Source organism: Haemorhous mexicanus, chromosome 3, assembly GCF_027477595.1.
Source record: "Haemorhous mexicanus isolate bHaeMex1 chromosome 3, bHaeMex1.pri, whole genome shotgun sequence".
In the NCBI taxonomy this organism is placed as follows: domain Eukaryota; kingdom Metazoa; phylum Chordata; class Aves; order Passeriformes; family Fringillidae; genus Haemorhous; species Haemorhous mexicanus.
Genome location: NC_082343.1, coordinates 12456089 through 12479922, shown reverse-complemented (window position 1 = coordinate 12479922; position 23834 = coordinate 12456089). Strand labels below are relative to the sequence as shown.

The window sequence follows — 23834 nt, the reverse complement described above, 5'->3', positions numbered from 1 at the left end:
GTACAGTTGTTGATTTGGTCTTGTTGCCATGTAGTGGCAATTCAAAGTAGGACAAAACCCGAGCTTTTGTCTTCCAATCTCATTCTCAGGAGTGCTCATCTCTCTATGCTGCATGTACCTACCAAGCTCAATGCAGTCAGTCAGCACAGAAAAAGTGAGGAAAAGCTCTACAGGCTATACCAGCACCAGACTGGCACTCACATGGTACAGCTGAATCAGTTTTTTGGAACACAGAACTGGTTGTGCAAGAAGATAAACACTACTATTATTTTGATACTGGAATACCAGTGATATCCGGTATGTATGGGAAGCATATCTGTACAGGCTTCTGGGGATCAACCTACACAGAGTCAAGGTACAGCACTCAACAGAAACAAACCTAGGAGCCTGAGAGACAAGGTTTCCAGGCAGAGCTCAACTATGCAGCAGTTTGAGCTCCCAGAACAAAGCAGTGTCTGAACTCACATATAAGACATCAGAGGGACCTGACAAACCTGGCAACGGAATGGAAACTGCAGGTTTCTGTTACAACGAACAGTAGGTTTCATTGTATGTGCCACAGCACAGAGCAGAGCACAGAGCCCCAGCAACACTGCAACAGCTCCTCTCAAACACAGCACTGGCACCAGGCACTGGGGAAGGCTCCAATCCCACACCACAGCCAAGATGATCCAGGGGTGACCTGTGAGGGCAGGGCCAGTTCTCTTATGTACTCACCCAACCCTGCAGTTAGATAGCTCCAACAGCTAAAGCAGCAGGTAAACTACTCACAGTGTTTTGGAGGCTTGGTTTCTGTGGTGATATGGTTCAGGGAGCTAAAGGTGTCAAACAAGGCAAAGGCTGAGCATGAAGTTAGAAGCAGGAGAACCAGGACAACCTCTTTCTCTAACAAACAGGCTTTACAATTACTTAGCTCTCTTGGAAAAATGCAAGAAAAGGAAGCGTCTCAGAGGAGAGCACAAAAAATAGTCCCCAAAAGCCTACTGAAAGAACTCTAGGTTTTATAAGTCTTCATTGCCTGTTTAGCCTAGCTTCTACCCACAGATGAATAACAATTTTAAGAAGAGGGAATTTCCCGATTTTTATAATCAGGAAAACTGTTATTGAGAGGAACCACAATAACTACTATTCAAGCAATCTTTTATGAAGGATTCCAGATTTCAGAGATTTTAATCACTTCAAGAAAGTTAATTAAACTTTCTAACAGGAAGTACGAGGCACATAATAGAAGATGCCTCTAGAGCATCTTCTTTACTTAGGAACCCACATCTAGAACTTACTCTTTTCTTCTACAAAAATGTAAAAGTAATAATATACAAAAAAAGCAGAATTTTGATACTCTGTAATTTCACTGCATGTTTTAATTTGCTTTCTTTCCCTCCCTCCTCCTTGGCCCCCATTTCACAAGAACAGAAGGACTCAGACTAAAAGCCTAAATTATATTCAGATACTACAGCTTAGTATCATGAGCAAGAATCACCAAGTTTTGCTCCCCTTCCAATCCAAGTGCTGAATGCAGAAACACTGCACAAGTAAGAAACAGAAAGAAATACCTAATAATCTGAAACCATGAAAAGACTAGGCAATGACAAATTCAACTGACAAACCTTCCATTTTCTCAATTCCTTTTAGTTCAGTCAGTTCACCTCTACTTTCTTTCTTATCCATATGTTGTACAGCTCTGGGTTAATTTTCCTATTGCATCTGTTGTAATGTGTAAGACTAAATACCTTAAATCACTAACCAATGCAACTTAGAAACCTTAGAGAAGCACACTACCCCTCTTCCTAGCAGACCAGTTTACAAGCACAGCCTGCAAGAGGAAGTTTAAGTGTTGCCACAGGTGATGCACGTTAACAACACACCTGGTGCATCCCTCCTTCCAATTACCCCAGGGACACAGAGGAGAGTGTGGGTCAAAGAGTTGTCCTGGCTGCAGTGGCAGCCCCTGGGATACCACCTCTGTGAGTGTGTGCTCAGTGTGCTGAGCAAACACAAGGCCCAGCAGTGGCTCTGCACAGGCGCTGCACATTCAGCACTCGTGAGGCACGCTGGGCTCACCACGCTGCTGAGGGAGCTGCCAGCCTGACCTTCTCAGGCAGCTGCTGGCCTGACAGAGCCTTCCTAGTGCTCCACTTCTATGCATATACATCAAAGCCTCATATCCAGTGCATAGAATGTTTATTTATGCTCAACAAATGAGATGCTTCATGCCTGCACACCTGCAGTAAAAGCCTGACATACACTGCACAGCTTTGGTCTACTCTACAGCCATGATTGTCCCAGGAAGCACCAGAGCAAGGAGGGGGGCACAGAGCATAACCTTCCCCCAAAGCACAAAGATATAAAATAGACCCATGGAGGAGGCTTCATTATCTCTTAAACCACTGGGCTCCAAGTTTTTGTAACACAGAAAGTAAAAAAAATATTTGGTATTTCTGGGAAACTATAACTGATGTTAATAGTCTTATGATTGACTAAAATATACCAAGACTAGAGGCAATGAACACTACTGTGTATGTCAAGAAGAAATATGCTTGATTTTGATCTCTCCAATTGAAATAGAAAGCTTTAGCATAGGTTTAGGCACTTGTCCTATATGAAGGACAACAAAAGTACACGGATACTCCTTTGTACTCCTAATGCAGAATGAGGCTTTGGGAAACAGAAATTGTACTTGAAGAACCAAGTTTATAGACTCCAAACTTCTATCTGTAAGATAGACTTTGGAAATTTTTCATTGCAAAAACAAGGATTTTATTTCCATATGTGAATATATCTTTTCCCACCCCATGACTCACTTTCAAGAAATAAGAGAAAAGCCTTAACTAGATTTCTTTCCATGTGGAGCAACTGATGCCTGACTTGACTTCTTGCCCTAAGGGATGACCCTACAAAAACTGAAACCCATTTAGGTGCTTTGATGCAAGTCTATGCACTTACTTCAGAATAAGAATAATTTAATTCAGTTACTGTTACTGCCCTGCACTCACCAAATAAGCCTTTAGCACATACTAAGAAAAAAAATCATATATAATCAGGCACGTGCTTTCACACATACACTTGAAACAGAGCCAAATAAAGACTCCTTACCTTTCCTAAGATATTTATCTCAACATTACAAAATTCAAACGTTGTGAGCAAGAACTCCCCTGGAGTTTAGTTTCTACATGTTTGTTTCACACAGCCTAACCCACTCTTTTTCCCAGTCCGTCAAGCCCTTGTGTCCCCTACACAGACAAATGACTAATTCAATTACCTTGTGTGCTGACAGGCCAGCTGGTTGCTGCTTCTTGGCATGGGTAGAAGAGGGTGAGTTATAAATGTCTTTCCCTTATTGTCTTTGTCCTCTGCCCAGCCACAAAACTTAACTTCACACCCCTTTGTCAACTTTGGTTTAAAGGAGCTAACAAGTTCAGAAGTTGCAGAGTGACCCACACACTATATGGGTGTATGTACTGTGTTTTCACTGGAAAATAGATTGGGGCTAGGAGGGGAAGCAAACTTGCAAGGTAGGTTTATGGCACGCATGCATTAAATTTGCCTCAGCTCCAAAAGTATTGACCCAGCTTAACCCAATCTAAAATGGAGCTGCCACAGTCCCACCACACCCACAGGCGTTCAGTGTTATCCCTTCCCTTGTAGCAGCACTCGTGCCAAAAATCAACCTGGGAAAAAAAAAAAAGGCAGTTAGCATTTGGTGCTGGCAGCTCGGAGCCAGCTCCTCAGAGCCTTGTCACATGGACACTGGCAGCACGGAACAGCAGCACTGTGGCAGATGCAGCTGGGTACTTATCAGCACACAGGAGCTGACCCTAAGAGCACTTAATTCTGGACATGCAGCTCAGAACCTCATTAGTACTACAGCCAATGATGTGCTGGTTTTACACTGGCACATATGCACTAATGGAGTTATTCTTTTGAGAAGAACAGAAACAAGAAAAAAATATTCATATGATAGCTCTGAGGTTGACAATTTCAGCTGCATTCTGGACAAGATCTTTTGGTCTTTTAAAATAAGTGTATAACCTTGTCTTCTTCCTAGCAAAACTAGCCAAACCTACACAATCAAGGAAGAAAAAACAGCACTATAAGCAAACATGGGAATATTTAATCATAAACACTACCGAGTCCAGATTTCCTTTTGGGTAGACCTTTGTCCTAAAGAAAAGAAAAGGACACATCTATTCCATATCATTCATGCAGAATTGCAAAACCACTGAATAAACCACTGGTGACTGGGGAGATCAGGAGGGAGAAGGTAGAACAGAAGTGGCATAGTGTAGCCAGAGTGGCTTAGATGGAGGGAGGTGTGAACAGCAGAGCATAAGGCAAAACATCTTGGGAAGTGTATCCTGATGACATCTTATCTTGGCTGAACAACACAGTGAGTCTGGGGGAGAAAACATTTTTATCTGCAATCATTTATGATCTCCCTTCCCCACTCATCAGAACACAGGTACACAGATATTGCTCATCAATGCATATTATAGACAGCATGGTTATATATTCATTAGATTTGTTCCTACTACACACATAAAATGAAAATTACTTCAGTATAAAGAACAGCTTTGTATGATTTTTAAATTCTTATAAGGAGCCTCTGAGGAAGGATTTTTAGAAAAGTATTTTTTCTCAGTGGTCTATTTATTAACAATAGGCATCATAACTTGATTTTTACCCAGCAGTGAACATGTAACAGCTGTTACTCAGTTGTAAAACACTGTCTACTTACGCAGCATTAAATAATAAATAAAGCTCAAGACCTAGTACATGTTTTACTAAGCAATTTAATGATATGAAACAAGAAGTTCCAAAGATTAACTGTGAGCTGTGTTATCAACTATGTCCCATGATATCTGTGCCTGTAAGCACAGAGCTGTAATATGAAGGAGGAAATAAATTAACAGTAACAAAAAAAAAATTTTGGTTCAGTCACAGCTGCAGTAAGAGGTTTATTTTAACAAATTTAAATCTGAATTCAATAGAAACCCTTTCCTAATAACTTATACTGATTCTTTTGTACAGCCTTTTTTAGGATGACCTACATTGCTTGGGAATAAAGGTGAAAAAAGTCAACACTGATTTGCATGGTATAGTCTAACCCCAGCATATTGGCTTTTAATTTAGTAGCATTATTCATCAGCCTTTACTGCAACAGCCCTGCACAAAGCCATCAAAGTCACAGGTAAAACTGAAATTACCTTCCAGATATAGTGCATCAGACCTTGTAAATCCTGAGATAGAACAGAAACTGCACTAGAGACACCCCCAAATGCAGATGGAACGCTAATGACAAATAAACCTTAATGCTGTTGGGCATTTTTGGGCAAGTGAGACCTAGCACAACTGACCTTCAAAAATGCAAGGAAAAAGCTAGCTCCACATGGAATGGTAATTTCCACAAACCATGGAATTTGATTTTGTTATAATTTCATCATCACTTTCAACCATGTGAACCAGAAGAACAATGTGAAAAAAAAAAAAAAATTAGGTGAGTCCACAGTTCCAGAAATGTCAGAATAATACAAATACACTGCAGCCTCACATTTTAATAGAGAAAGTTTCTGCCTGTATCTTTAGCAAATTAGTAACATATGAACAGTGGCAGTCCAGTGTAAAACTGAATAATCACTGCATTTAATCCATAAGCACATCATTCTGGATGCCTTTTATAAGTTGCATTTTCATCTGTTTAAAAGGCAAAGTAAGCCATGGGGTTGAAAAAATGCCTATATTCTGCATATGGAACATCGATGATGAAAACCCTCAGTGCATGTCTTTGAGAGGAAGTTCTTTTTTTTTTGTTGTTGCTTTGCTTTATTTTCTGTGTTGTTGTTTTTCTTTTAAATGTCAGTATACCAGAGAAGTCATTTTAATCATATAATTACTGAAAATTTTGGAAGGTTTACACAAGACCCATAATTGGGCATAAGACATCACATCCTCTGGTTATATACACAGCAATCTGGTCTGGGTAACATTCTTTGCTCTGACCAATGTGTGCGGGGGGGGGGGGGGGGGGGGGGGCGGGGGAAGGAAGGGGAGGGAGGGGAGGGAGAGGAATGGAGAATTAAAAATACTTCCTCAGATTTAAGTAAATGAAGTAAAGAAAATTTAAATGTTCTGATTGCATAAAATCCACTAAAATATTTATCGCGACTCATCTCCGTAGTTAAAACACCTTGTTCTCAATGCGATATCCTAGATATTCAAACAAAAGACATTCAGCTGACAATGAAGCCTTCTTTTTCTTTTTTTTTTTTTAATTTTAAAAAGGCATTTGTGCACCTAAGACCGCACCACGGATCAGTCTTCTTTATCATGCCGGAGTTGTGACAGGTAATGCATAAAAAATTAAAATTCAATCCACCAGATAAGACATGCAAAATGTCTCCTCCAATCCCACCCCCATCTCGCCTTCAAAAAAAAAAAAAAAAAAAAAAAAAAAAAAAAAAAAGCCCAGCCACCAGCCCTGCACATTCGGAGCACAGGCACAGTGGCACCCCAGAGCCGCCACTGGGGCGACAGCGACAGGCCCGAGGGGCCGCCACCCCCGAGCCCCCCCGCACCCCGCTCCGGGCTCCATGAGGGGCGAATCCCACCTCGCCGCTTCCTCATGCCCTCACACAATGGTGCTTTCCCCCACTAGCTCCCAATTGTCAACATTTTCACGCTAGGCCGCGGCCGGGCAGGGCTGGGGTGCGGACGGCCCGAGCCCCCGCTCCGCTCCGGGGCCGCGGGGGCGGCGTGGCCGGGGGGGATCAATGGCCGATGGGCCGCGGCCCCCCCGCCGGCGCTGGAGCCGGAGCCCGAACTGCGCAGCAGGCGCGGCGCAGCGGGCCCGGCCCCGCGGAGCCTCGGCCAGACCCGGGGCCGCCGCCCCCGGACACCATTTCGAGGAAGGTGCCGCGGCGAGTGGCCCGACACCATCGCCTCCCCCCGCCCCGCAGCCCCCCGGGCGCTCTCCCCCCGCGGCCCTCGGGGGCCAGGCCCGCCGCTCTCCGCGGGGAGGCACCGGTGTTCCCGGGGGGAGAGGGCGGCTCGCCCGCCCGCGGTCCCCGGGGACGGGGCGGGGGCTCGGGGGGGTGTCCTGTCCCGAGGGGCCGCGGGCGATCGGCTCCCCCTTCCCCGGCCGGGGAAGGGGCCGAGCCCCCGCCTTCCCCCGAGCCGGGGCAGAGCCCGAGCCAAACAAAGCGCGGCCTGAGCGGGAGCCAAGGGTGAAGCAGCCTGGGCTTTTCCTGCCGGTCCCCGCGCAGGGCGGGCCCCGAGCCCGGCTTACCCCGATCCCCGGCGGCGGCGGCGGCGGCGTTGTTCCTCTCCTGCTGCTGCTGCTGCACCGGGCGCGGCCTGGACACTCGCCTGGGTCTCCTGTTGGCGGCTCGGACCGAGTTCATTTGCCGGCTCGTGTGGGCGGCGGGAGGGGAGGGGGGGAATCCTCCGGCAACCGGTGCCTCGGCGGGGACGGGGGCGCTCGGAGGGAGCCCTGGAGCGGCCGCCTCGCAGGCGCGGGCAGCAGGGAAGGGCGGGGGGGAAATCTCCGGGCGCGGGTCCCGCCGTCGCAGCCGGCTCGCTCGAAGGCAAAGGAGCCGCCGGCTCTCTCAGCGCTGCTGTGGGGGACGATGGCGCCGCGCCCCCCCCCCCGTCCCGGCCCCCGGCGATCCCGCGGTTCTGCCCGGCTCAGGCCCGTCGCTGCTCCGTGGCAGGAGGAGCCATTGACACCGCCAGGGACGCGCTCGCGAGCGGGCGGCCGTTGGGCGGCCGGGCTCCGCCAATCGGCGCGCCTCACACAAACTGCCGGGGCCGGCGCGGCCAATCGGCGCTGCCGTACTATCGGTGCGCGGGTTGGGGAGGGGCGGGCGGGCGGCACGGCGCGGGGTGGGGCGGCGCGGTGCCTATAAAAGGCCGGGGCCCCGCATGTGGGGCGGCAATGGCGGCGTTCAGGCCCGGCTCTGGCGGCGGCAGCAGAGCCCGTGAGGAAGCGGCACGGGAGCTGGGCCCGGGGCAGCCCGGAAGCCGCCGGCAGCCCACGGGCGGCGGAGGGGTCCGGCAGGCTCCGTTCAGGCCATGTGTGATGAAAGAGAGAGGGCGGGCGTCTGGCGATGGTGCCTTGTTGTGGTGCCGTGCGCCTTGGAAACCCTGCCTGGGTTGGGATTAGCCGTGCTGTGGGTGCCGGCTCGTTTCGGCTTCCTGGCTGCTTGTTAACCATTTTTTCCCTTCTGGATTTGTATATATTCCTTGGCCGGCGTGCCCACTCTTGTTTGTGCTGCCTTTTGCTAATACAACGATGGCGCTCTTTAGTTTGGGCTTTAGATAAGTGTATGAGGCTTTTCTTCCTTCATTATTGTTTGTTGTGTTGGTGCTCAGCTGATGGCCTCAGAGCAGGGAAAAGAAGTAAACGAAGCTAGCTGTGGTCTTTTTCCTTTTCAGGAGTCACTTAATAAAATGGATGGCATAACCCAAGCAGTAAGGAAGAGAATCATCTCTTTGTGGGGTTGCTCAGGAACCTGCTTCTAATGTTGTGAAGGTGGGTTTGTGTGGAGTCCTACTGAAACTGAGCTCTGGGAGCTTCTGGAACCAGGGCCCTTGTCTATGCCTGAAAAGCAAGAGTGTTATCTGGTATAAAATGTAAATAAATGATGGTAATTAAAAACACATTAGGTCGGTGCTTGTTTCAAGCTGACAAATGAAGGAATAATATAGCTAAAGGAAATGACAGCTTTTAAAATGAAAAAAGCTTTAAAAACACTTATACTTGTGATTCTAAAGGAAATGACAGTGAAATTCTAATTCTCAGTTCACATTAGACCAGATATAAATGTATGGAAAATCTCAGTGGTTAAGGGGCACTTTTTAGACTTAACATTTTGTTGCCCTAAAGAATGACTGGAGAAACAGTAGAGGATGTTTTTCTGTGTCAGAGAAATAATTCTTGCCAACTTCCCTGATATTAGGGGAAGAGATAATGAAGTTAAGCTCTTGTGAAAAGAACTTTTTAGGGAAAAAATATAAACATCAGTCTGTTTGGGGCCAGTTTCTGTCATAGTGATTACTAGACTACTGTGCTGAACATTCTGTAGAGCTACATAATTGCATGTAAATATCATTAAAGTATTTCCCTTTTTGGTAGTAGCGTTGTGAAACACTGCTTTAACTCTTGAATGGGAAGAATAATCATACCCAGGTATGGTGCTGAATTTACTCTGTCATGGTTAAGGGTTTCCCCCCCCCTCACTGGAAAATTCTAATCTTTAAACTGGAGTGTTTTGACTGTTTGAATCCATTTCTGTTCAGCTGTTCTAGTTGTGCTCTCTTCACCAAGCAGATGAGTTCTTGGTGTCACAAGATTGCTTGAAATTGCTCAATGTAGGTATACTCTAAATTTTTAGTGTTCTGAATCTTTGAAAGCTTGTTCAAGGATGGATGACAAGCTGATTTTCACAGAGAGCCTTCAAGAATTGAAAGGTTCTGATACTAGAATAAAACTTTATTTAATTGAAGCAAACTCTAAACTTCCTTAATAAGTCTTGCACTAGTTTGAAACTGAATGGTCTCTTGGCATACAAAAACCCTTTCTGTATTTAGCTCCTTAAGGTCGAAGGTGTACTCTCACTGACAACCAAAATACCCCAAGGGCAATCTATAGAAGTTATGCAGAAGTTTGGGATAAATGCCTTGAGTTGATACAATGAAAACCTCATGCTGAATTATACAGACTTGATTCAGTGACTCAATAAATTACTGGTGTGGAGAAACGGATTCCTGTAAGTATTCAGTGTTTGCTTACAAGGCATGGAGTAAAGAAATACTTGCAGTGCTCTTGTCTGACATTCTTGGCTGTACTTTAGAAGGCCAAACAGTAGAAAGCCTGAAAACTCATCAAAACATTATTGACTAAATCTCTCTATCTGTTCTCATAGCTGTTAAATGTATCCTGTCTGGGATTTGGTCATAATTTCAGATTTGTTTGTCAGTCTTTAAAATGTTCTACGTAGCCATCCTGTGTCTCCCTTGCTGCTGTAAAGCCTCTGAGAAGGAAAACACCATTCTGTGATGGATATGGCACTGAAAGCCCAAATTAATAATTTGGGCTTCATTGTGTTGACCACTGTGGAGGTGCTGTAAGCCATCCTGTATGATGTGCTAATAGGCCATTCCTGAATGTGGGTGTGATTTATACTGGCAAGATAATTTTGCCTTTGTCAAGACAGCTTTTTCTTTATTTAAATTGGGACAAGAGGGAATGGGAAGTGGAGCTAAACTGTACAGTGATCTTTTTGCATAATTGTCGACAAAAGAAATGCTTGCTGGGCTGGTTATGTTGGCCACAAATCACCTTTTGGTGACCCTTGAACAGCCTCACATTATGAACAGAAACGTGTAAGACCTGGGTGAAGAGCTTGCTTGGAGCATTTATAGCATAAGCAATTTGGACAGAGTTGTCAAGTGCTAGCTCATCATATTCAGACCATCTTCTAAGCTGCACTGAACTTCAAATGAGTGTGTATTTAAATGTTAATGATAACTGGTTCTCTGTTTCTTGAAGAGTTGGCTGCTGCTTTGAAGAGATCACCTTCCTTCCTGCATGAAGGAAGAGATGCCACAGAGTGCTTAGTGATAACAGTAACTTGTTAATTATGTGTTAACATAGAAAAGTTAGAGATGAGGCAGTTTCACAGAGATGTAGTGCAAGTTGTCATGAAGGGGATTCCTGTTTGTGAGGGTAATGTGCAGAGACGGAAGAGCCACTTTGAGTTGGCTGACTTTCTCTAAAGTGAAGAAAGTTAAAGCAACTTAAATATCAAGATAGTGAATAAGTGTTTATTTTCTAGAATCTCAGAGTATTGCTGTGAGATTAGAGGTGGTGGGGTCACAGAATAAGCAGGATTGGGAAATTATGATGGGACAGTGCAAAGTGGTACGTAAACAGGGCTGATTTAGGCCAGGGTGAGCTGCAGGAATCACCACTATTTTATTCTATTTAATGTATATGTCTACTAGCAACCTGAAAAGCCTTGCTCCAGAGCCTATTAGAAATGCTTTGAGTGTGGGACAGATTCATTTAAGTTGTCATGATCCATCCTTACCCTGAAGATGTGGGTATTGCTTTAACAGTAGATCAAAACAAATCTAGGATAACAGATGTCAATGAATCTGTGATCTGTGAATTACTTCTGAGGGGTTCACAAAATGTAAGTAAGGACAGCCTTCAAATTGTGTATGATGGCCTAAAGCTCTACTTCAAAATTATTCAGAAACAAAAATTTTGAAAACTGAAAAAAAATAACCAACCAACAACCCCCCCACTGAATTGATGGCTTTTAATTAACAAATGCGCAGTAGTCTCTCTAGCTTTTTCTTCCTAATATTTGTGAGAGAACAAGAAATATTTTGAGAACGTGGTTATAGTTAATCATACAAAGCCCACCACAGAGCCTTTACCTACAGCTTGTGGATTTGAACAAGAAATACAAGGGGTAATTTTTTTTTTGTACTTTTTAATCGATTCAAGTGGCTTTGCAAAGGAACCACGTCTCTCCCGCTGTATGGATGAAAGTGAAGCAGAAAGGGCTGAAATGACTTGTCCAAGAACATTAACAGGGCTGTGAACAGAACCCAGGGTGCAGGAGTCCTTACCTAAGTCTTTCTCCACAGTGTCATGTTACTGCTTTCAGAAGGATAAGAATTTTGTCTATTATTTTGAGTCATCTCATGTGCTGCTAATATGTCCCTGGACTAAAAATACTTCATTGAAGATTTGGGACTGACCCAGTGTGACTTTCTGACTTACAGCTCTTTAAACTTAGAGGGATGTTTCTCCTGCAATTGGGAGATGTGGGCTATTCAGAAATAGCTAGGGATACCTAAAACTGGTTGAACATGCTTGCTGTGCAGCTCAAAAATTCCAAAGTCATTTTTTTGCAATGTCTTTGACCCTCAGTTCCTCATAATTGTGTTTTACAACCCATCTCTTGCATCTAGAATCTTCCCACTGTTGCAGAAAAAGACTCTTAAATCTCTCCTCCTTTTACCTGGAATCCATGTCTCCTGAAATCCAGCTTGATGTTAGCTGACCTTCCTGGGTTGCCTTCTGGGTGAATGTCTGTGGCTGGGATGTTTTGTGTTGCTATACCAACCTGGTTTCTGCACTAAAAATAAAGACCTCAGGGTGGGGAATGTGTGTTGTTTCCTATAAGCTCACATGTCTGTTGCAACATGTTTATCTTACATATTATTTCTAATTCTGCCCTAACAAAAGCTCTCTGGAAGCATGAGTTGGTACTTCAGTTGTCATTAATTTATTTTTTTTTTTAATAAAAGTAACTTCTAAAAAAAGTTCTGTAGGGATTGTGTCTGAGTTTTAAAGCATTATTAGCTGTCTTGGTAGAAATTTCATAGCTAGATAAATATCTACACAGCTGCCTTTTGGATTTTTGGGAGTATGTTCAGGGAGGGAGAGGGAGTGGGAGTATGGAGCTGTTTCAAGTATCCATACTTTATTTTCAGCCCGTTTTTCCTGACAGTACCCAATGAAATCCCCAGACTTGATCCTCTGGATTGTACTGAGTTTAGATGTTTCAGATAGTCTGAACTTATACAAGGCTGGATTTTAAAAATTAATTAAAATAGATTATGGGATAAGTCACATAATTTTATGGGTGGTGAGGTATTATTTTGATTTGGTTGTTCTCATTCATTCAAAGTTTGCTTCTCACTGTTCATTTTCAGACATGGATGTACAGAGACCAAGTATGGGCTTCACTCAGTTTTTATTCCTTGGAGCCTACTTTTGTTTTGTACATTGCATCAGCAGAATGTCCATATGATGAGTTCTGTCTTTAGAGCTGGGGTTTTCTGCCCCCCAAATAAGGCTGGTGTGTTATTTATATTGCCTCGGAGAGGATACAGCCTGAAGAGATCTTTCAACATAATGAATTAAGTCGGGTCCCAAATGAAGTGTTTACAAGAAGTACATCCAATACTCCCAACTGGAAAAATCAATCATTTAATACCAGGAGGCTGGAGTTGTATGAGGGCCTGGCTCCAGATTTTGACCTAGCAAAGGAAAATAATGACTTCTTTATGAAATTTTTTGCTAGTGTAGGGGGTGGTTCTTCCCTAGAAATATCTCAGTGGGATTCTGAGCTCCTCATTTTTATGAAGTCCTTCAGTTCCCTGAAGCTGGTCTATCACAGGCCTAGAGGGGCAGGAGCAGTCGGGGACACTTCGCTTCACCTTTGTTATGAACAGCTGAATACAAAATGAGCATGAGGAATCCCAGTCTTTGTTTTCAATGTGTCAAACAGTTGGCAGCATTGAAGAGCATCCAGAGGTGGGGTGCTTAAATGGGATTTGGTATAGAGAAGTCTGTAGAGAAAGGGGTCAGCAGTGAGAAGTGATGCTGCTTTCAGTCCTGAAGGCAGGAAGATAAAAGTGGTCTCACCATCAGCACATGAATACAACTGCCTTCACTTCAAATCTGGAGAGCAGGTGGGTGTGGGTTTTATTGGTACTGACAGTTTTAACCCCAACAGCAACTGTTGTTGTTAACTGGTGGGAACAAGTTCTTCATTGTAAAAAGAGAGAGATTACAGTTTTTCACTTTGCTGCCTGGTGGACAGATGCCATTTTAAATGTCTTGGTCCAAAGCTGTATCCTCTTCTACCATTAGAGTTCTCTCAGTATAGAAAGATTGGACCTGCCCAGGGAAAAAAAATGTACCATATTGTGTACATATGTCTTTCAAGCTTGCTCCTCTAGTTGGAGCAGGTAGAAAAGATGAAATTAGGTCCTTTTTCTCCATCTTGCTGCCTCAGATGGACCTCTTGATTGTGCCCTATCTGATAAGTGGGGGTGGTAAGGTCTAATTTTTCTTATGACCAAAAGATATTTCATCAGAAAGCATCTTTGGATGGCCTGAAGAGTGTTTTGCAGTTGGGGTCCAAATTGCTGTTGCCCTTAGGAAGCAATCCTGCTTTTCACAGTCATATTTTTGCTGCCCCTACCCTGTACCCTGTTCTGTCAATCAGCATTTCTGCAGCAGCACCGTTCGGCAGGTCAAGGAGGTACAATGACTGCAAACTAATGCAGCTGAAGGTGCAGCTGGTTTTCAGACATGTGCAATGGTAGTGCAGAAAAGTGGTGGGAAAGGATGGCCCTTCTGTGAAGGAAGCTTTCAGGCAGCTTGGCTCACTGTGATCCTGGAAGCATGCCTTCAGTATTTCCCTGGACCTGTGAAAGCCATTCCTAATTAGATCTGCTTTATTGGAATGCTCTCAGCCATGGCTGTGCTGCTGTAGGAGCTGCCTGGGCTGCTGCTGGAGCCCCACGTTCTGCTCTGTGGTTGGGCTGTGCATCCAGGCAGGTGGCAGCACCTACTTCAGGGATGACCAGCTCGGGAGCACTCAGCGAGCAGAGATTTTAAGCTACAAAATGACTTTAAGCAGTTAATTTCTCTCTGTTGCCACGTGGTGGTGATGTTTGTTGTTGCCTTCAAGGAGCTTTGGACTTCTGTGCTGAGGGCACGTGACAGATAATTTGGCAAGAAATGTCTTACAGGCCAGTACCTATAGGTGACTTTCTCCAGTGCTGCATGGTTTGTGCAGTTATCCACATGGTGGTGATAGGTTTGCTTCTGTTTATCCTCCATTTTCCATGTACACATTCCTACACCTCAGGAGGCTCAGCTAATCAACAACAGGAGGTGTTTTCCTAGGAATAACTGACAAAATAGAATAGATTTCAAGGGTAGCATGCTGCAGGTATCCCCTTTTGAGTCTACTCAGTTGTCATCTTAGGTTATTCCAGATCTAGAAGGTTTTCCTGTCACATCAAAGGCTTGGCTGTGATCATTTTGATTCACCAATGACCCTGTTTCCATGGCGAATCCCTAATGTGTCAGGTTCTTATCATTATCTTATTTTATGCTGATAAGCAGACACAGAGGGTAGATCATCCATTCACAAGAATGTGTTTATAAATGAGATCAATGGCACTGTAAAATCCTCTCCACCAACTCTTGGTGATGAGCTTGAATATGATCTAGGCCTTAACAAAATTTATGTAGTATATGTAAATGCACATTCACTGGAAGGGCAGCTTACAGAACAGTGATTTAAATATGTTAAATAAAATCTGTTTTTCCTCCACTTGGCTGTGTCCAGTACTACAAACTCAGATTTACTGAGTCACTGAGTTCTGAGTTCCTGAGTCTTAAATCTTGTTGCTTAAGTTTTTTATGGTTTTTACACAGCAAATCAGAAAAGATAAATGGGAAATCAGGATTATCGTATGTTTTCCAGTCTCAGCTAAGATGAGAAGGAAATCTTGAGTAAGGCTAGTGTAATATTCTAGAGAATTTTCCTTTTAGGAATTGGATAAAGGGAAGTGATGTCTCTATGCTGTTTTATGGAAACAGATTACTGACTGTCATTCTAAGTTCATGTTCAACATCAGTAGAGAAGCTGTTACTCTAGAAGTTTATAAATGTTTAACCTTTATTGTTTGTTTTGTAATCTTCATTTCTTAATAGCTGATCATTGTCTTTGTTTTTTATCAAACTGATCATCTTATTACTGTATGTGTTTAAATGGATGGCTTTGTCTTGTAAACTGCTTGGCAAAACCAGGCATATTTTGTTGCAAGTTGGGTTTTTTTCAGATTTACATCTGTATAGATGGCATTTCTTCTGTGAACCACTTTGGGTATGGAGTGATTAATAGTTGCTCGAAACAAAAAATGCGGTCAGGCATTTTACCTTTTTTGGGGTTTTTTTTTGTTGTTGTTTTTGGGGGGGTTTGGTTTTTTGTTTTTGTTTTTTTTTTAGTGAGGCAGAAACCACCTAGGAAGAAGGAAAAGCATCAAATCTAATTTTCTCTCTCTATGCTCTGTTCCAACATGACATTATATGCAGTAATCAGTGTTGGGCAGCACTGGGCTGTGGCTGCTCAGTGCTGGAATTTTGCATAACTCTGAACACGTTTGGGTGGAAAGGGGAGGTCCAGCTCTCACAATCCCAGAATTTCCACAGCCTGCGTGAGCATCATGAGAGGTGACTGGTTCTGTTGCACCACACTCTCTTGGGCTGTGTGTGTGCAGGGTTTCCATACTCAGCCTGTGAGGTGTGGAAAAAGAAGGTGGCAGTCCAGTCTATGAGTCAATTTTTGAAGGTGTGGAAGAGCAGTCAGTGAAGGAACATAAAAAGGTGAAGATTGGGGAATGGAATGTTTGGCGTTGGTTTTAATTAGAAACATGATGTTCATCACTCATATGTGAGATAAAAAGGGAAGGATATCCATTACTACAGTACACTGACAGAGGAAATATCTGTATTATAGTGAGCAATTCTAATTGAGCTGCCAAGTATAATTGAATTGAAATACAGACCCAATTCCAACAATATCTCCCTTATTGTAGTGTATGAGTGAGAGTCAACTGGCATTGTATTTATTCCTAATCTTTCTGCAACTGATGACTTTTGTCTAAAATCCAAAGTACTTCAGTACTGACTCAGTATTAAACTTAGCAATTACCTTTGTCAGCTAAAAGATGAATAAAGCTCAAAAAACAAACCTTTCTTTCATAAACCCGAGGCTTCTTGTACCTGTCCCCTCACAAAGGTACAAAGATGGCACTGGTACTGTGACCTAGAGGAGCGACTGTGTAAATCAGAGCAGGAAGCTGATACTTGCAAAGCTCAGAGCTGAACGTTCTTTTGGTTTTCGGGGGGAGCTTTGTTCTTGCCGAGGAGGAACCAACCAGTGAACTGCTCTGCTCACGCTCTCCTAGGCGTGGTGCTGTGACTCAAGAGAGGGGTATGTGCTGCCCATGACTGCAGCTAATTACCTGGAGTGACCTCTCCCTTCCAGCACTGCAAACCAGCTGCACTGAGACTGTTACTCCAAGTGGTACTGGAAATTAGATTAAAATCTGCTGCTCCTGGATTTGGGTAATTAGCTGGCAGTACCTTTAAAATACTTTTTTAGAGTATTTGGACAGTGGTGTGAAACATGCATCATTTTCAAGGCTTAAAGCTTACTAAATTAAGTGAAACAATCTGAGATCCTTCCACATGTCAAAGGGAAAAGTTTAAGAGGTTTAAATTCAGGGTGTTCTACATTATAAAATTTAACAAGTATCAATATAAATGGGTACAAGTAGTCCTTCCATCCTCCAGTTGATACAAAAGACTTTGCTCACTTTCTATGTATGTCTCTATGTAGACTGAAGCTTCCTCTGAGCCAATTTTTTTCACTTCTGAATAAAAAGCATTTGAAGAGCTGTTGTTAAGTAAATACTTCAAATTACTATAAAGCTGTGACATAACTAAAAATAGTGGTAGCAAAAAGGAGAATCTCAATTTCTAAATTTTTTCTAAAATACACTGACATTTTTGACATTATTCCGTTCAGGTCATCAAATTGTTACAAGCTATTGGACTACAATGTAAAACATAAATTTAAAAAGAATGAAAAGTGCAGGAAGTTTGAATGATGCATTACAATAAATTTACTCATCTTTTATAAAATGCCTTCTTGAGGTGCTGACATTTTCAGTACATTAATTGTTCATAATGAGTACTCTTGCATAAAACATTCAAAGGTAATTTTCTGAGGCCAAAGAATGACTAAAAAGTTATTCACTAGAGAGCAATCAATAATCTGTATCCAAAGTAACACTGGTGGAATGTGAAATAAACTGATGTAACAGGTAGAGGAGTTTGCATATATAAAAGAATCTGCCCTTTTTACAGGTTTGATGCCCTAAAGGAGCCGTAGAGTTGGTGTGGACTGGTGGATTGGTGCAGAGGCAAAATCATTATGTTCTAATCATGTTTCATTGAAGACAAGGAAAAAAAATCCAGCTTTGGGCAAAATATCCATATCTCTGGTGGCAGAGATCCAGGAGGTAGCCAAGTCTGCTGCAGGTAATATATGATTGCTTTTGTGCTGTATACTTCAGGATGGATAATAACAATCAGTGAAAATATGTTTAAAGGATATACTGAAATATCAGGGAAATAAATTAATTGATCTATCAGGCTCCTTCCAGGCAATAGATTTTAAACAACTTGTCAAATATTTCTTGGCTGTTATACCCTCGCATAAGAGCTTTCCCTGATTCATAAAGAAAATTAATGTGAAATCAATAATGGTATTTAAAAATTCACCAAACACTTCTATCCAGTGCAAGTCTCACTTTCAGAGAGCCACTAATGCAACAGGAAGAGTGGGAAAACCACACAGACTTGACCTTAGTGGTTAAAACAGAAGCCAGTGCAGATGGAAAATGCGGTGAAGAGATGCTTTCAGAAGCAACCAGGAGAAGCTGCCTGCTTCCCCACAAGAACAAACCTCTAAACAGAGCCACTTGTGAGCATCAGCTTGCAAGTCTTGTTTGAAGATGCAGTTGAGATGCTACTCTGACTTCCTGCTAGAAGGTACAAACTGGCCTGCACAGCAAGCAAAAAAAAAAAAAAAAAGAAATATCACAGAAGGGTGAAAACCACAACAGAAGAACTGTAAAATAGGTTTCCTGTAGCAACATACAACCTATGAGCTGCCCAATTTCAGACAACAAAGAGAGAACATTTGCTGGTTCAGGTTGCTTTGTTCTACTCTTGCAGAAAACCTGGGATCATTTTGGAAATGGGAAGAAACAAGCCATAAATTAGATTTGTGTTTTGGTTTATAATTTTTAATAAAAGCACAACAAAGAAGAGTAAGACAGTACATGGTGGTTTTGTGGCTGTATCTGCATTTAGGCTATTTTTCTGGTGAAGGAGGTACATTGTAGTTACCATTTATGTAAGTTAATACAATTGTAATTACCCCCTGTTGCCACATTTGATCTGTGAAAATAAATAGGATTTGTCTGTATCCCCTCTTCTTCCCCTTCCTCCCCTAAGTGATTCAGAACTGTTTTCCAGCCTCTTGCACCGGGTTGTTCAGCAGGGGCAGAAGGTGAAGTGCAAGCCTGGGCAGTCTGGGGGTGGTGGTGGTCTCTCCTGGCAGGCTGATGTACTGAGCTGCTGCATCCAAGAGCAAATTCCAGAATTTGCTCTGTTTTGTCATCTCCAGGCACCCATGCCCACGGTCTCTTGGTGATACTCACAAAAATTTAAAAATATACTGCTTTATTACTCGTGGTGGTATCTAGTTTTGGGGGTTCACATGTCTCATATCTCCCCAAGCTTTTTCATCTGACAGAGTTAAAGGTTTGTTTTTCTTTTTAGGTTAGAATTCAGATTCAGATGGAAGCACTTGACTCCCAAAGCTGCGTCCTCAACCAGCAGCTAGGAGATGCACAATAGAATTGGCAGAATTGCACTGCTCTAAGCACTTTTGGAGACATATGCTGCTTTTCCCACTCCTGGAAGCAGTCCCACAGATGTCTCATGATTATTCACTTGACTCATGGCTTCAGCGTTGACTTTTTGGTGGGTTGGATTCCCAGATTGCTACACCGCGCTTTTAACAGAAGAGCAAACTCCGACTGCAGACCTGCCCACCTGCAAACAGGGAGGATGCGTTTAACCAAAACCCAACGCTTCGAACGCAAACTTGGAACGCCGTTTGGTGGAAACGACACCTCCCCGAGGAGGAAGAGCCGCCGAGCGCCCGGCGCGGCTGTCGGTGTCGGTGTCGGTGTCGGTGTCGGTGTTGGTGTCGGTGTCGGTGTCGGTGTCGCTCCGTGGGGATATTCCCGCTGCGCGGGGCACCAGGTGGCGCTGGCCGCGGCTCCCGCCGCCCGGCCTGCCTTGGTTTTGGGAAGGAGCGTGGCATTCATAGAGCTGGACAGCAGCATCGCTGGTTTCTGGGGCCGGGGCGAATTTCTAGAGCGAAGTCGCTCCGGGGAGTCTGGGTGGTGTTTTCTTGGCGGAGGTTGCTGGAGCGGGGCATCGCCTGTGTGCCATTGATGAGCGGCTCTGCTGCCAGGCTCGTGTGCTCGCTGAGAAACGTGGGAGCTCTGAGCCCGTGCCTAACTCTGTGCTGCTTTAATTTCTAGTGTATCAACAGAATAATGGCTTTTTACCTCGCCCCCCCGGTGTGCTCCTGCTGTTAAATGAATTATTATTACATGCTGCACCATGAACAAATATTAGACAGCCTGAGGAAAAAAACTTTACTTGCTTACTTTACTTACTTACTTAACAACCCGAGAAAAACTTTAATTTGCCTTAAAAGTTCTTTTAAATGTTGCTGGAAAGGAGTTATTGTTACACAGCTTCAACAATAGATTATTCTAAATCTATTCCAAAACCCATACAAAAATGGAATCTCAGATTTTACTTACACTATCAATCTGCACTGAGTTATCACAAGTGTAGAAAAATAAGGAAGTTGCTATCTGGGCTAGTTAGTTGAAACAAAACAAGAAGATGAATTGCATCACTAGTAAGAGTTCTTTTGTCATCTGATTTTCCAGAAAGCATTTTTAATTTTACAGTAAAATCTTGAAAACAAATTTCTTCAGAATGATGTCCCTTTGCTTCATAGGATTTTCAAATACAATTCCCATTCTCAGCTAGCTTGGTGGTAGGAGCCATCTACTTGCTCCAGATGCAAAGCAAAATTTGCTTTAATTTTGCTTTAAAAATTCCATCAGTTTGGTTTTTGGGTTTTTTTTTTGTTTGGTTTGGTTTTTTGTTTTGTTTTGTTTGTTTTGTTTTATTTTTAACGGAAAAGAAAAACAAATTCTGTCCATTACAGTCCATTACAGAGTTTGGAATATTACATGCAACCTGCAAATAGAGATTTAAAGATTCATTGGACACTGGAGATGGTAGAAAAAGGATAAACATTTCTTAGTGCTTTCTCTAAATTTTCCACAAAGCTTCTCGAACATTTGAATCAACTGACTCTAAGTCGGTTCAGTTTTCAGGCAAGGAAAGTTGTTTTCTTTTTTCCTGGCTGGTAGTGTTTTTACAAGAGGTGAGGACAAAATCAGGCAGATGGAAGGGGAAAAAAAGTGTGAAGAATTGTAAGATCAAAATCTTTACAACTGCATTATTGGTTTGGAAAAATGAAGACATTAGTTGGGTAGCTTCTGAGTCTAAATTACTGAATGTTTTGAAAATGCCATTTTAGTTTTTAAAATTGCTGCATTTATTCAAAGACTGCTGAGAATGAAGAGTATTGATAAGCTCTACTAAGCATTTTCATATGGAATCTATTTTCAGCCACATACCAGAAAATGTCTTTGTTATTTTTTTGAATGAGACCCTAATCTCAGAATGACTTTTCATTTATCAGAGCCTTTTAAGTCTGCTATTGTGTTTCCAGTCAGATCCTTTCCACTCACTTCTTTTTTCCTGTGTCAGCCTCTTACAAACTTGCAATAGGGCAAAGTTCACAGTTATTTTCCACAGGCACAAGGATTTCCCCTCTCAGGGGTGCACTTGGGCTTTATGCAGTGGAAGCCGAGCACAAATTAATGCCAGCTCTAATAGTTTGTGATAAAGTTTCTTGTGGTATATCATACTTAATAGCAGACCCTACAGTTTGTGATTTAACTTGTTAGCAATTCAAAGGCTTTTGTTTCTTATGCTGTTCAGTCAGATGAAATGGCTTAGTGGTTTTTTGCATCACCAGCATTGGCATTTGTGTCTGTTGGTGTTCTTATTTAGCGTTGTGTTGGTTCCCACTTCAGCTATAATTTAGTAATGTTCAAATACCACTTTCTAGGAAAAAAAAAGTAAGTTCTGGCATCTGCAGTTGAGAAGTTGGAAAACGTGAGTGGTGAATGCCAAAAAAATCCCCAAAGAAATATAACTGACTCCTCTTAAAATTCCATTATTTTTCTGTTTTGTTTTGTTTTTTTTTTTGTGGGGGGGGGGGGAGGGGGAGAGGAGAGGTGGATTACAAATGTTGTAGCTCTTCAATTCCCTGAAATATATTTATTTTAAGTTTTTCCAGGGTGTTCAAGTTTATTTTTGTGTATTTTATGGGCAACAAACAGCTGAAATTATCTCAAAGGGATTATAAAAACCACAAAACCTGTTTGTTCTCTCCTAATTCACTGTTACAGATTTTACGACTCCTGGTATCAAGAAGGACTTGTGTTCCTACCCTTGACAGAAACTTCCAGCTCCCCATCCTTCTGCAGTGAGGATGTGCCAGCTGTCAGCCTGGCTGCCATTTCCCACCCTCCTGCAGCTGAGCAGAGCTTTTAATCAGTCTTGGAAAGTGCTTTGCTGACCCTTCCCTTCCAAGAGAGGCTGATGTTCAGGCTGTAGTTCCTTGTATCAAACGTGCTTTTGGATCTCTTGCTGGGCATTTGTTGCCTTCAGCTGGAGCTGGGAGCAGCAGTTGTTTGCCTGTGTCAATGAGCAGCTAACAACAGGAGAGAGCAGAGGATGCATGGATCAGAGACAGAGCCAAAGCTGTCCTGCTCAGTGGCACCATGGACCCACATGGCTCAGCAGTGGTTTACCAAGTGTTAGCATGGAAAATAATCAATCAGCTTGTTTGGGTAACCTAACTTAGCTGTAAGGGGCAATTGAACTTCTGCATCACAAAATGCAAGTAATGGGCAAGAAATCTGGGGATTTGTGCAAGTTCTGTTCTGGAAGAGCCAGCCTGGTCAGAGTTAGCTCTCTGGGAAAGTGGCACCAAGGAACCAGTGCAGATCAGCTGGGGCTCCAGAGACCTGCAGCCAGCACAGCCTGGCTTTGCTTGTCCTCCTGACAGCGAGAGGTGACCTTTGGCTGATTCCCTTCCCATCTTGCTGTGGTCTCCTGCCGCCATTTGGTTGCTTTGTCCTGTTGAAGTTGAGCTCCTGGGCAGGGGGAGGCTGCAAGTTCCATTTATTGGGTGTGTGTGAAGCCCTCGGCACCACGGGGCTGAGCCCGGAGAACATCTCCAGGCTGCTGCACCCAGAGCAGCTGTTATCAGTAACAGCAAAAACAAGGAGCTGCAGTAGAGTGTGGGGAGGGGAATAGCTTGCCATTACTGATGTCAGGTTTAGAGAGTAAGAACTGCACTTGTGTTATTACTGATCATCCTCTGGAGAGCTGTAAGCATCTCTCTGGATAGGGATCCAGTTTCTGCCCTTACCCTGTATAACCTCATCAGTTTCAAAACAAGATTTAATGTCATTAGAGCAAATTGGCTTTAAGGCAAAGGATTTTGTCCAAGGAATTCAGGTTGTCTTTACTTATTTTTTCTAAGCATATGGCACCAGACGAATCACTGAGAAATTTACCCAAACCAACCTTTCTTCCCAGCTGTCTCAGGTCCAGCTTGTGTCACCAACCTTTTTTGCCTGCACTGCTTTCCATTCTGCTAAGTGGTAAACACCTCCTGAAACATCTTAGCATCCTTCAGGATATTTTATACTCCCTTTGCTCGATCTCATCCAGGCACAAGGGACAATTGGGTGGTCTGGTTGTTAACTGAAAACTTGGTCAGCTCTCCTCATATTTTTTTAAGATTGGTTATAGATTAATAATTCTTTCTGGTATTACTGTGAATAAATTATAAATCAACAATGGACAAGTGTAAATGGCTAGCATTTAGTTTTATGCATTTACTTTCCTTTTCTGCAACATTTTTCTTTTCTGCAGTTTAGTATGGGTACCTACTTGCATGATAGATTGTGTCTGGAATTCCTGATGGAGTGATTTATGCTATTCTACTCCCGTTGTCTTTGCTTGCACTTTAGCACTGTGAAATTTCTGCATTTCAAGAAAAGGAAGAAAATTCCCTCCAGTATGGAACTGCATAGATTTCATTGGTAGTCTTTTAGTGTTTCAGGCAGTGCTTTGTCTCCTGGTAGGTACAACTCCTCTGTAAATGTCTCTAAAGTCCTTCAGGATACCCCCTAAAAGAATG

General features: G+C 43.1%; 1 protein-coding gene and 1 long non-coding RNA gene across 3 annotated transcripts in view; one reads left to right on the top strand and one right to left on the bottom strand.

Annotated features, from left to right (window-relative positions):
* Positions 1 to 7709, bottom strand: part of FBXO11 (F-box protein 11) — a 68563-nt gene extending 60854 nt beyond the window's left edge. For both annotated transcript variants that reach the window (XM_059840845.1, XM_059840846.1), the window contains exon 1: positions 7283 to 7709. In XM_059840845.1, the coding sequence (XP_059696828.1) occupies positions 7283 to 7397 (115 nt within the window). In that variant the 5' untranslated portion in view covers positions 7398 to 7709. The remainder of the gene's footprint in view (positions 1 to 7282) is intronic.
* Positions 7710 to 7918: 209 nt separating this feature from the next.
* On the top strand, positions 7919 to 21796 carry LOC132324586 (uncharacterized). Its single transcript, XR_009485674.1, has 3 exons — positions 7919 to 8527; positions 17753 to 17926; positions 19235 to 21796. It is a non-coding gene; the product is annotated as an uncharacterized LOC132324586 (long non-coding RNA).
* Positions 21797 to 23834: the final 2038 nt, after the last annotated feature.